Raw genomic sequence first — 12,186 nt, 5'->3', positions numbered from 1 at the left:
CAAATATAATAATTGGCAGTATTTTGAAGACATTTATATCGTTTCTCCTTACGTTTTTCTTATTAAAGTTATTCTTACATAGTTAACAAAAATTGGTTTTATTTTATAACAGCAAACCATCAGAAAACCTACTTCTAAGTTCTTCTACTCCGGCGCAACGTCAAACGAGCGATTGCTCATTCTAGCTCAAAAAAAAAACACTTTTATTAATATAAACATTTTTAAGCACATATTGTGACAACAATTTCATAAAATATATTTTACAAAAAGGAAACTATTGGCTCATGATTGGCTCAATGATGAGGACCTCGAACTTCAAATCGATAAGTCGGGGGTCGAGAGTCGAGACCAAGCAAGCGACGCCGACGTGTGGCGACGACTTCTGCCAAACCGCACTTGGGTACTGTGGACTGTGGTCAGTGGTGGATTATGGCCTGCAGCCTCATAGGAGGCCCGTGTCCCAGCATTGGAAACGATAATTGCCATATCACCTTGTGCCCGGAGCTTGTCATAATTGAAAGGTCATATTAGAACATAATAAATTACTTACTCTGTGCTGTCATCTACGACTAACGACAGTGACAGCTTGATGAAAACTGACAGTTGACACTTGACAGTACCATGCCGTCTACAATTTACGAACTACGAGTTTCAATTTAAATTCCCAATTTCTGATTAGATAGTAATAAGATAATTATTCAATATAATAAAGTAAACGTGAAATAAGATGAATTCTTTATTAAGAAGTGCTGTAAGGCCTTTATGTCGTACTTTTTCCATTACAACAGTTAAACAGTGCGCTCAGCCTCCGAAGCGACCAAAGAAACAGTATTTCACTCCTGTAACATGGAAATCAATGGGGGTTACTGCAGCTGTAGCGGGAAGTCTTACAGCCTTTATGTTATATGTACGAAAAGAAAAGCAAGAAGCTTTAGACCGTGAAAGAAAGCGTCAGTTAGGGAAGGCAAAAATAGGTGGTACATTTGAACTGGTTGACTCAGAGGTGAGCCTTATTTTCCAAAGTAATAGTTCTAATTGAGGAAAACGTACAATTAACATTATTTTGCCTTGGAAAAAATTTGATGATTTATACCATTCAAAGCTATAGGAAATTAAATATTATGCAACAATATTCTTTCATGTTCAAATTAGTAACTTTTTTTTAGGGTAGAACAGTGAAGAGTTCAGATTTATTAGGGAAATGGTTATTGATATACTTTGGATTCACACACTGCCCCGATATATGTCCTGATGAATTGGAGAAACTGGCCGAGGTTGTTGATATGCATGGTAAATATTCTATGAATACTGTTAAATGTCAACATTAATTAAAATCTCACTTTATTCAATGAATTTTATATATGAGTTACAACTCTCAATGTTACATACATACTAAATTAGACATGTTACTTTATTTTTTATATTTCTTATAATGGAAATTATTTCAGATAAAACTACATCAGCACCTCCATTGCAGCCACTGTTCATATCTGTAGATCCTCAAAGAGATTCCCCTGAGATTGTTGGGAAGTAAGTAATATAGTATATATTATTTCATACATAAAAAACTTACAAAATACAAAATCCATTTTCATACAAAAAGTTAAAGTAACTTACTAAGGCAAATGTTATTTGTATGCAAGATAGGCAAAGCCAAAAGTTAGTATTTTTACAGCACATACCATATTTCACCTTCACCTTATATCTATTTTAATAAATAAAGAAAAATATTGAATTACTTCTTTAAAACAAATTTCATTGAAAACTAATCATCAAATATATTTAATTTCAGATACTGCAAAGAGTTCACACCTAGGTTGTTAGGTTTGACAGGAACCAAAGAACAAGTGGCACAAGCTTGCCGATCATATAGAGTATACTTCAGTGCGGGCCCCAGTGATGATGATGATGATTATATTGTAAGTTAATATACTAAGCTATTGTTAAAAATATGTGAATATTTATAGATAAATATGGGACTATTAGAGCTAGGAATTGGAACTTATAAAATTACAATTGTCTCTAAGTATAAACCATTTTTTGTGTAAGATTCCAAGTACTAGGGCCTTTATGTCTGTGGGTGTACTAGAATAAAATATAGAGTAGTCTCAATCGAGACTGTCTGCCATGGCCAAAATTAGGTCCGGAGAGTATAAAGTGAACAAAATCTCGATGTAATTAATTGATTTATTTAAATTATTCAATAACTGAGCATTACTAACTGCTATAACTATTATTTTTTCAGGTGGACCACACAATCATCATATACTTAGTAAACCCTGATGGTGAATTTGTTGATTACTATGGTCAAAACAGAAACGCTAAAGAGATCCACGAATCAATGCTTGTAAATATTCAGAAGTTTGAAGCTGCTAAAAATAAGTCATGGTTTTAATAGGCGCAAATAATACTTACTACGCATTTAAGCAAAACATTTGTTAGAAGTAGTTCTATATTTTTTGTTAAAATTACAATAATTTATTTTAAAACATGCTTTTATTTATACCTCCGATTTCATAGATAATAAATAATATACCAATATCCCAAGATAAAAATATTTTTAAGAGGGAATAAAGAAAAGTAATAAATATTGCTTAGTCATTATTTTATAGTTAATACTATATTTAAATTCAAAATTAATAATCAAATAAATCAACATTCAATTGCTTATAACATTTTTCATACAAAAATTCGCAATATAAATAAGACAATCAGACAAAATAAATGTTCACTCTCGAACTTTCAATATTCTAGAAGTTAATAAATTAAAAATTAGTAACATTGTTAGATATTTTACTAATCGTAACTTTGTCACCTGTAGTGTGAATTTGTACTAAATTTTGGTCTAATCTATACAGCTTAACTGTTGTTCCTTCCAATATATCTGATGAAGTTAACGCTCCTTCATTAACTGTGACTATATTCATGCTATTTATATCTTCATTGGTGTAACCATTATCACTGCTTTCATACCTTATATTATTTTGTCCATCATCAATAACTAATAGTTCTGTTTTCACATTGCTATCATCCTGTAAAATTAGTTCTCCAGAAACTTCTATAGGCCCGTCTTCTGCCATTTCTAGCGTTAGGTCATTTTTATCATTTTCCTTAACATTTTCTTTGGTAACGACTAGTTTGTCCGTCACAATGACTGGTACTTTGTGAACAAAGAGTACATTCTCGTTTTTAGTTACGTGTTTACTTTTTTCCCTCTCATGCCTTTTCATGTGTTTTAATAGGCACGATTCTTTTGTATATTGCGCCGAACAGAGTGAGCATTTGAACGGCTTTTCACCTACAAAAAATATTTAGAATGATAAAAAAGTTTTTAACATTTATTATTGCACTATTCAAAAAGATTTCGAATATTTACCTACATATGTACATACTTTACATATGTATAGATAAATAAAAATTCTTAAATAATTTTTAATTTATTTTTTATAAAAAGGCAAATACAAAGTTTAATAATAATACAGACCATTCCGTACATTAATTAAAAAAAAATAAAATTTATTGTGATGTATGTAAAATCATAGAATCAATTTTCATATTATAAAAAATCTACCCGTGTGCGTGCGCGCATGTTGCCTGAGCCGCGACGCAGTCACGAACGACTTTTTGCAGGCGCAGCACTCATGTAACTTCTCCCCCGTGTGGCGACGCATGTGATTCGTTAGGCTTGTTCTCGCAAATCTACATATTGAAGGTCATTTTATATTTTATAGTTGAGGCTAGGAAGCTTAAAAGGGTATTGCAGATAAATTTATATGGCTAACAATATGTCAGTATCGGAAAAAATATATATTTTAGTTGATGAATAAACTTAAGAACAATGCAATCTTTCCTCTTTATTCATAAACATTCAAATTTTTTTAACTTTTTCAGTGATTTTTTCATCTTTATGAATCTTATGAACAAAAATAAGATATTTAATTTAACACATATTATACCTTTTCCCACAAACGGGACACTCGTGTGGTTTCTCTCCGGTGTGTGTGTACACGTGGTTGCTGAGCGACGACCTCGACTTGAACTTGCGCCCGCATGTCTCGCAAGAATATGGCTTTTCATCTACACATATAAAATAAAACAATTTTAACAATCCTTTCATTTTAGAAAAAAACATATTTTTTGTTAATAGATGCAAAACTCAACTTGGTATGTTTTACTATAAAAATATTCGAATAGTGTCAGAACCTTTATAATCACTTGTATACTTACAACTGATTTTACATTTAACTAACGTAGGCACTAAAATTATCCTTAAATAATGCTTAAAAATCTTGTACTTATACAAGTTCAAAAAAATTTCCTATTTTCTATGTATCCTCAATCTACAAAATTACAAAGCTTCATAAAACAATGTTACCGGTATGCGTGCGCATATGCAGCGTCAGATTGCTATTCTGTATGAACGTCTTCCCGCATATGGAGCACACGTACGGCTTCTCGCCCGTGTGCGTGCGGTGATGCGTGTTGCGCGTCGACTCGTGGCGGAAACTGTGTAGTGAATAGTGTATAGTCGGCTTAATAACGCGTGTGTATGTAGGTTATATGGGACTGGGAGGGTTGGATATTTTCGTTTATCGTAAATATACGCTAATAAAACTTTTATAAGAAAAATTATACTGAATACCTATTAGTCATCATATGAGTCCTAACACGAGTCACCACACAAACAGACTGTATTAAGACAAATAGAAAATTTTATAAGTTATTTTTGAGAATAGTCCGGGATACATCGCCCATTTTTGCAAGTGATTACTATCAAGCTAATTTTTCGTGAGTAGCTTTATTTTGATGAGATGCCCAATAATTTCATGTATGAAACTCTCGATTGTGGTAGTTACCAGAGGAAACAAGGATAAAATATTTTGATTTGATGGTTCTCAAATATCAATTACTAATTGAATGTTTTTTTTTTGTTCAATCTCAAGATAATTATCTAAATTAGTCGAAAAAATATTTGTCCTACAAAATCTATGGTTTGATCAAAGAGTCCCCCTTTCCAATGTATATCGATAACGAAGTCATCATAAATGATTACTAACAAGCTGATTTTTTTATTTTTACTTATTTAATACTTATTTAACCCGTTGACCACCGAGCGCCCCGATCGGGGCGCGACACAATAGATTATCTATTGTGTCTGTGATTCCGGGGACTGATGGAATAATTCAACAGACATATTGTCCTACAAATTGCGTAATAAATATTTGAGAACCGTTAAATCAAAATTTTTTATCCTTGTTACCTCTGTAAGCTACCACAATCGAGAGTTTCGTACATGAAATTATTGGGCATCTCATCAAAATAAAGCTACTCACGAAAAATTAGCTTGATATTAATCACTTGCAAAAATGGGCGATGTATCCCGGACTAGAATGTATGTAATGGAGTCGTGAGTTTATTTAAGATATCCTTCATAATAAACGTACCGTTTATCACAATAGCTACACGCATATGGCTTAAGGTCGGAATGCACGAGGAGGTGCGACGCCAGCAGCCGGCGAGATGGAAAGGCCTTGCCGCACGTGTCGCACTCGCAGGGCCGCGCGCCAGAGTGGGACAGCATGTGCACTTGGAGCTGGCTCTTGTGCACGTACCTTTAGTAGGAAATTATGGAAATATGTATAACAAAATTCTAGAAACGTTTATTAAACTCAAATTTATAACCATTATTTCTTTCTTCAAATTTCAAATAGTGAAAAAGAAAACACATGGCCCGGGAGCTCATAACAGAAATGAATGACTGAAATTTTTTTTCCTACATGCGTGCGAGGCTGCTGCTGCCCGACCCACCGACGGAGTCGCAGGTGACGGTTGCGAGTGTTCATAGCATAAGTCCCATGCATTTTACGTTTCATTCAAGAGGAAATATTAATGAAAATGCTCGTGGCTCCCGGACCAACATTGTTTTTCAAAAAGCAGATATTATATACACAGCACACACGGGATTGTCACTCCCCTGTACTACACATCCTATAAAGCTGCGTACACACACCTCTTATCACACAGCGCGCACTTGTGCGGTCGGTCGCGGCGCTCGCCCGTGTGCACACGAACATGTCGCCGCAACGCACACAGCTCCACGAACTGCTTGTCGCAGCGGTCGCACGTGTAGCGCTTGCTCTCGAAGTGACGGCGAATGTGACGGCGGAGACGAGTACGGTCTGGTGTTAATATTATATCCTTACTAATTAACTAAGCATTTTAAGAAAATGGAAAAATTCGTGATCGCAATTTGCGACACGTTAGTAGCCTTAAAACTACTCAGAGAAATTAGGAATTTGAAAAATTTATAAATTCCCATTGCTATTTATAACCCAACATAATACCAAGTTAAAGATTTATTTAGAATATGTTATTATAAGTCAAAACTGAGTATTGAAGTTTTAAGATAAAAAAAAAAATCAACTCTGCAATGTACATCTATACTAATATGTACTAATATTATATTATAAAGAGGAAAGGTTTGTATGTATGTATGGTTTTCACGCATTTACTACTGGACAGATTTTAATGAAATTTGGCACAGATAATCTTTAGACCTTAAGAGACATAGGCTACCTTTTATTGCGAAATACGGGCGCCACGGGCGAAGCCGGGGCGGACCGCTAGTATATTATAATACAGTATAGACATAAAATCTGGATAAGAAATTACCTTCGAATTCCTTCAAACATTTATTACAAGTCCACTTGTTTCCCTTAGTGTGCAAAGCCGAATGAACATTCAAATCATGTTCAGATACAAATGTTTCTTTACATTTTCCACAACTAACTGAATTGTCACTTATTGTTTTATGACATTTGATGTGAGCCTTCAACGTTTTCTCTTTTAGAAAGTTCTAGAATAAAAAAATATTACTTCTTTCTATTGTTCTTAAAACATTTTAAAATCAAAAATGAATGGTGAAAATTACCTTTTGACATATACCACAATTGTAATTGGTTTTGGATTGCTTTTTTCTTTCCAATTGTTCCTTGTCTTGTAATTGGGAGGAAAATGTAGGAACATTTTCCTCCCAATCAGGATCTGAAAAATAATTAACATTTCTGTTACCTTCTTCAATAAACTAATTTTCATAGATTTTATGTTTAATTCATGTCCTTTAATTATAATTCAAAAAACAGTTCCTCAAAGACACATAATAACGATAACACACCTTCCTGTTTTATTTCAATTTGGATGCTGAAACATAAAGAAACAATATTTATAATTTTCCTAGGGCAAGTTATTCCATTTATTTTATTTAAGTTACTTACTCCTTTGCATCAAAATCATCTTTTTCATAATTAGTTGTATCAAAGTAATCACTGTCTAAGTATTCCACATGTTCTGCAAAAAGACTTGTATTGTCAATTGATGTTTTAATAAGTACAGTAATACCCCGACTTACGAAAATAGAGATTTGGGAATTGTCAAAGAAATTTTACCTACTAATAGCAAATTTTGAACAAACAACTAGCAAATGTAGTTCTGGGATTGTACATAAAGTTAAAAGTATGTAGTTCTGTAGAATCACAGTACATTTTAATTACATTCAAACTTATATTTAACCCTGCCTCTCGTGTAATTTCTTATATTATATTATTGTGATATTGATAAGTTTATAAATAAATGTCAGTGTATAAGAAAACAGAAAATAAAATAAATTATACCTTCACTATCATCAAGTTCTTCTTTACATTCTATCTTACTGACGGAAACATTACTCAGACACTCTATTTGTGGTAATTGTACTTCTTCGGTCTGTGTTTCTTTCTCTATGTTTTTGGTAACTCTGGAATTAAGTACCTTAAGTAATTTTTTCCTAATAATCAAGTTGCATCATATTATATGAGTAAATAGTAGTCGAATTTAAATTTAAGGATTAATATTCCAGGCTTTTAGACAAAACAGAAATATGCATGAATAAAGTTTGAGTAGTGGGTAATTGTTCACCTTAATAAACTAAGAAAAAAATATAGAATTATATTCTTTAAAAAAAGGAAATTTAATGCACTCACCTGGAATTATTATTTATACTTTTAAATTCTTTCTTTACTAGTTGAAGTGGTTCTTGAAGTATAAAAAATGATTTTTCACACTTAATTTTGAATTGATAACAATATACGACATCGTTACGACATGTTTCACATATTTTGAAGGTAACCTTTTCATTGGGCAGTACCTAAAACAAAAAATAGTGTATACTTAGTGTATACATAGACTAGGATAATTACTAGGTACTTTCTTATTGTAGACTTATAAGTTAATTTATTTTAATAGTTATTTCTTGAATACTTACTTCGAGCGATGTTATATGCGAAAACATATTGGCTAGTGTTCGATCATCACTTTCTAGAGAAATAAATTCATTACTGTAACTGAAGCATATGTGGCAAACCTTCGTTATATCACTAATTGAATTAAACGGTTCTTCTGTTACATTGATTTCTGGTTGCTTTCTAGAGCTCTTGGAGTGTTTACGTTTTGAGGGTTCTAGGGTGGGTTCCCGTTTCATTTCAACAATCGTTGTAAAAGGTATTTCACTTTCAAAATCAAGCCTGTTCATTTTTTCACTACTAACTATATCATGGTCATTTTCTAGATTCATACTTATTTTAGGCAAATTGACGAAGAAAATAATACCTAAATCTGATCAAGTATTTATTTACATTTTACATTTACTTTGTTAGTTTAACAACTAGGTAACCCTAGTTACAACTATTGACAGCACATTGACAGGTATTTTTTTTTTGCAATGACAGCGACAAGAGTTGCTACGGGGTTGCTAGTTGCTAATAATGAGTAATGATAAAACGCGACCGGCGCGTGTGGGCGCGGCCGTTAAATCTAATACATACATTCTTTCTCAGCCCGTTTAAATCCAAAGTTGAGTATAGGCCTCTTCATGGGCACGCCATTCTTTTCTGTTCTTCGCCACCCGCATCCATTTTCTTCCCAAATCTAATAGGTTTTTTTTTTATGTCAGAGCAAGCAAAGGGGCAGGTGGGCCACCTGATGGTTAGTGGTCACCACCGTACAGGTAGGTAGGTAGGTAGGTAGGTATATACAAATACATAAATACATACATTTGACGAGATCAGCTAAGGAAGCTGCACACGGTTTCCTAACTGGTAAAGCTGAGATAAGAAGATATCGATTGAACCAACTCTCCAATATGCTAGGTGCCTGATGCTGATCTACCACTAACAGCTGTTCTCATCCGACTTCGAAAAAAAAGTCCTTAATTCGATTTTTTTTGCCTTGCTACCTCAGAACTTTTGACTGGTCGAACCAAGAAGCTTATATCTAATGATATAAGCTTCTTGGGTCGAACCACGGGCGAACTGATTTTAATTATTGTTTTTTTGAAGTGAAAACTTCTTTAGCGGCGTTGGGTATAAAATCTTAAACTCGCGTCAGGACACGTGACCTGATCGAAAAAGCGTAAGATTGTGCGTAAGATGGATTTTTTTTTAGCCCTTATATTCCAAGCGTAAGACGGATACCAGTCCAAAATATCAAACATGCTGAACGTTAATAATCAAGTTTTCACTTCTGCCGGCACTCCCGGAGTGCAACCCGTCTTTTTTTTATTTATTTAAAAGGTAGTGCTTTCCGTGTTGTCACATTAAGCCTAGTTCTGACCATTTGTAGGCGGGTTAGTTTTATCATGGGTTTTATTCACGTTTTATTACATATTATGAAGTTATGTACTTACCTACTTAATTATTTTGAAATTATTAGTTATTTTTGACCCTTTGAAGGGATCATGATGAAATTATATAATTATTTCTGTGTTTTGTATAGTTTTTTCTTCTTCTAACATTTCATAACTGATAAAATTGTATTGGTACAGTACAGAAACAAACTTTTGAATTATACAAAATGCATAGGAATTACTGTTAGAAGTAACTAGCTAAGTCGGTAGTTGTCAAGTGAAAAGGTTTCATAGTTAGTCAATTTTAAAATCCATACTAATATTATAAAATATGCGAAAGTAACTCTGTCTGTCTGTCTGTTACTCAATCACGCCTAAACTACTGAACCAATTTTCATGAAATTTGGTATGGAGATATTTTGATATCCGAGAAAGGACATAGGCTACTTTTTATCCCGGGAAAATGACGCAATCCCGGAAATCCCACGGGAACGGGAACTATGCGGGTTTTTCTTTGACTGCGCGGGCGAAGCCGCGGGCGGATAACTAGTCTTATTTCTTAATATTTTAATTTCGTAGCAATTATCATATTAAAGCAACCAATAAACATCATTCTTGTTTCTCATAAACAGGTATGATTGTGGGCTTGGCCGAATGATTAAAAAAAAATGAGAAAATCATACATCAGCTGTAATAAACTTTTGAAATATATTGTTTAGAGACGGAGGTATTATCATATATGCCCCTTCAGATAACAGTGACCTGAAATGATAATGAGTGGAAAGGTCCGGAGGAGACGCATGGCCGGTGACCGGCGGTGGCGCATTCGTGGTGAATCTTCTGTACGCAGTACACCGTCCACTTATTCACCACCAGGACGCTGTTCCCACCAATATGTTCATTGGAGTGACCTCCGGTGGAGGCAACGTCAATTCGCATTACGACTACTTGATTTGAACTGCAGTTTGGTGAGTATTTTATGCTAATGCCTTCGAATGTTAGCTACTCTTGAAAAAGTATCAAAACGATATCTCTTTGTCCACTTAATTTGCGAAACTATCTGTCTAGTATACAGGGTGTAATCGTTAAGTGTGCACAAGCGATTATTCCGTAACTATTGCAGATATCAAAAAACTTTAAACTGATATCGAAAGTACTTAACCTAATGAGTAAAATGGCCATAATAAATTTTTAAAAATAAATCGAGAAATAACCAAAAATGTTACATTAAACGCTCCCATACAATTTATTTCCCATACATTTTGTATTCATAGTAGATTTTCGAAGTGACGTCCTTATTGTGCAATACAATGAGGAGGTCTATTTACAGTTTCTAAATGAACTTCCCTCCAAATTTGCGAAGTAATTAAAGCAGAAAACCAAAAAAACAAAAAAAAAGCTAAAATCTTTCATATTAAATGTATAGGTTGATCCAAAAGTAATGATAATTGGGTATTTCCTGTGCACATAAAAATATAAAATAAATGTTTTATGCTTGCTCATGTAATCACTAAGTTATCACAAAAAAATTATATCTACAGGCCACGTTTCCAAGTATTAACATTAATTTTAATGTGAACAGTGCGAGCCAGAATGTTTCCCGACGAAAAGAAGAAACAAAGATTCGACATTTAGAGGGTGAATTTCTAAATTTTTAATGAGATCAGGATAATTTTTTGTCACGATTTGTGACCATGGGCGTTACCTGGGTTCACCATGTTTATGCTGAAACCAAGAAACAATCAATGGCCTGGATGCGAGCTTCCAAAGTGACGGTGAAGATTTTCAAAGTGAAAATTAGTGGGATAGATTAAAGCCGTAGTTTTTTGGGACGCTGAAGAAATATGGAATATTTTAAGAAGGTAGCCACTACTACACAGGGCTCTTACTACACAGACCAAATTAAAAGATTGCGGGTAGGTTAGTAAGAAAAAGAGACATGGCAAACTTCGGTCTTGAATGTTGGTTCACCAAGACAACGCACCAGATCACAAAGCGTCAGTTGCGATGGCTGCCAATCAAAAGTCGGCATTGAAAATGCTTGAACGCCCACCCTGTTTGTAAGATCTAGCTCCTAGTTAATTCTATCTCTTACCTCGGCACAAGAAACACCGTCGATACAAGAAATTTTAAGACGACAGCGAAGTGATGGCCGATTTTGAGGGGTTTTTGTAGATGAAGTCAAAGTTTTTTTTTTTTTCTAAGTTAAGGAAAAAAAATATCGAAGTATATTATCTAGTTAGAAGACTATCTAGAGAAATACATAATTATTTTAACTGTAATGACCTTGTTTAATATTGATTATCATTACTTTTGGATCAACCCATGTACATGGGATATTCATATCTCATACTAAATGTATGGGAGGGTTTAAAGTTAATTTTTTAGATATTTCTCGTATTATTTTTAAAAATTTATTATGGCCATTTTACTCATTAGGTTAAGTACTTTCGATATCAGTTTAAAGTTTTTTGATATCTGTAATAGTTACGGAATAATCGCCTGTGCACACTTAACGATTACACCCT

General features: G+C 33.7%; 2 protein-coding genes across 2 annotated transcripts; one reads left to right on the top strand and one right to left on the bottom strand.

The window, feature by feature from the left end:
- Positions 1 to 600: 600 nt before the first annotated feature.
- Scox (Synthesis of cytochrome c oxidase) lies at positions 601 to 2,489 on the top strand. The gene is made up of 5 exons (XM_090120382.1): positions 601 to 1,003; positions 1,167 to 1,290; positions 1,449 to 1,530; positions 1,793 to 1,919; positions 2,246 to 2,489. The coding sequence occupies exons 1-5, from the start codon at positions 728 to 730 to the stop codon at positions 2,393 to 2,395; spliced, it is 759 nt and encodes a 252-aa protein (XP_089976508.1). The 5' UTR covers positions 601 to 727; the 3' UTR covers positions 2,396 to 2,489.
- Positions 2,490 to 2,636: 147 nt separating this feature from the next.
- Positions 2,637 to 8,695, bottom strand: LOC149908847 (uncharacterized). The gene is made up of 13 exons (XM_090120385.1): positions 8,300 to 8,695; positions 8,019 to 8,182; positions 7,671 to 7,792; positions 7,275 to 7,347; positions 7,175 to 7,200; positions 6,932 to 7,044; positions 6,673 to 6,856; positions 6,011 to 6,179; positions 5,445 to 5,612; positions 4,376 to 4,506; positions 3,957 to 4,077; positions 3,572 to 3,699; positions 2,637 to 3,298 (listed from the first exon to the last, which is right to left on the bottom strand). The coding sequence occupies exons 1-13, from the start codon at positions 8,606 to 8,608 to the stop codon at positions 2,766 to 2,768; spliced, it is 2,241 nt and encodes a 746-aa protein (XP_089976511.1). The 5' UTR covers positions 8,609 to 8,695; the 3' UTR covers positions 2,637 to 2,765.
- Positions 8,696 to 12,186: the final 3,491 nt, after the last annotated feature.

The sequence above is a fragment of the Colias eurytheme genome, chromosome 4 (genome assembly GCF_061535395.1).
Source record: "Colias eurytheme isolate Ceu_HAF_F1 chromosome 4, ilColEury1 Martin Lab GWU primary, whole genome shotgun sequence".
Lineage (NCBI taxonomy): Eukaryota > Metazoa > Arthropoda > Insecta > Lepidoptera > Pieridae > Colias > Colias eurytheme.
This window is presented reverse-complemented; position numbering and strand designations above follow the sequence as displayed.

Excerpts from the sequence above, each read along its gene's own strand:
- Scox (XM_090120382.1), top strand. The coding sequence starts at position 728 with ATGAATTCTTTATTAAGAAGTGCTGTAAGGCCTTTATGTCGTACTTTT. Across the intron at positions 1,004-1,166 it reads TTGAACTGGTTGACTCAGAG|GGTAGAACAGTGAAGAGTTC; the intron begins GTGAGCCTTATT and ends ACTTTTTTTTAG. Across the intron at positions 1,531-1,792 it reads TCCCCTGAGATTGTTGGGAA|ATACTGCAAAGAGTTCACAC; the intron begins GTAAGTAATATA and ends ATTTAATTTCAG.
- LOC149908847 (XM_090120385.1), bottom strand. The coding sequence starts at position 8,608 with ATGAATCTAGAAAATGACCATGATATAGTTAGTAGTGAAAAAATGAAC. Across the intron at positions 7,201-7,274 it reads GATGATTTTGATGCAAAGGA|CATCCAAATTGAAATAAAAC; the intron begins GTAAGTAACTTA and ends TTTATGTTTCAG. Across the intron at positions 6,180-6,672 it reads ATGTTTGAAGGAATTCGAAG|ACCGTACTCGTCTCCGCCGT; the intron begins GTAATTTCTTAT and ends TATTAACACCAG.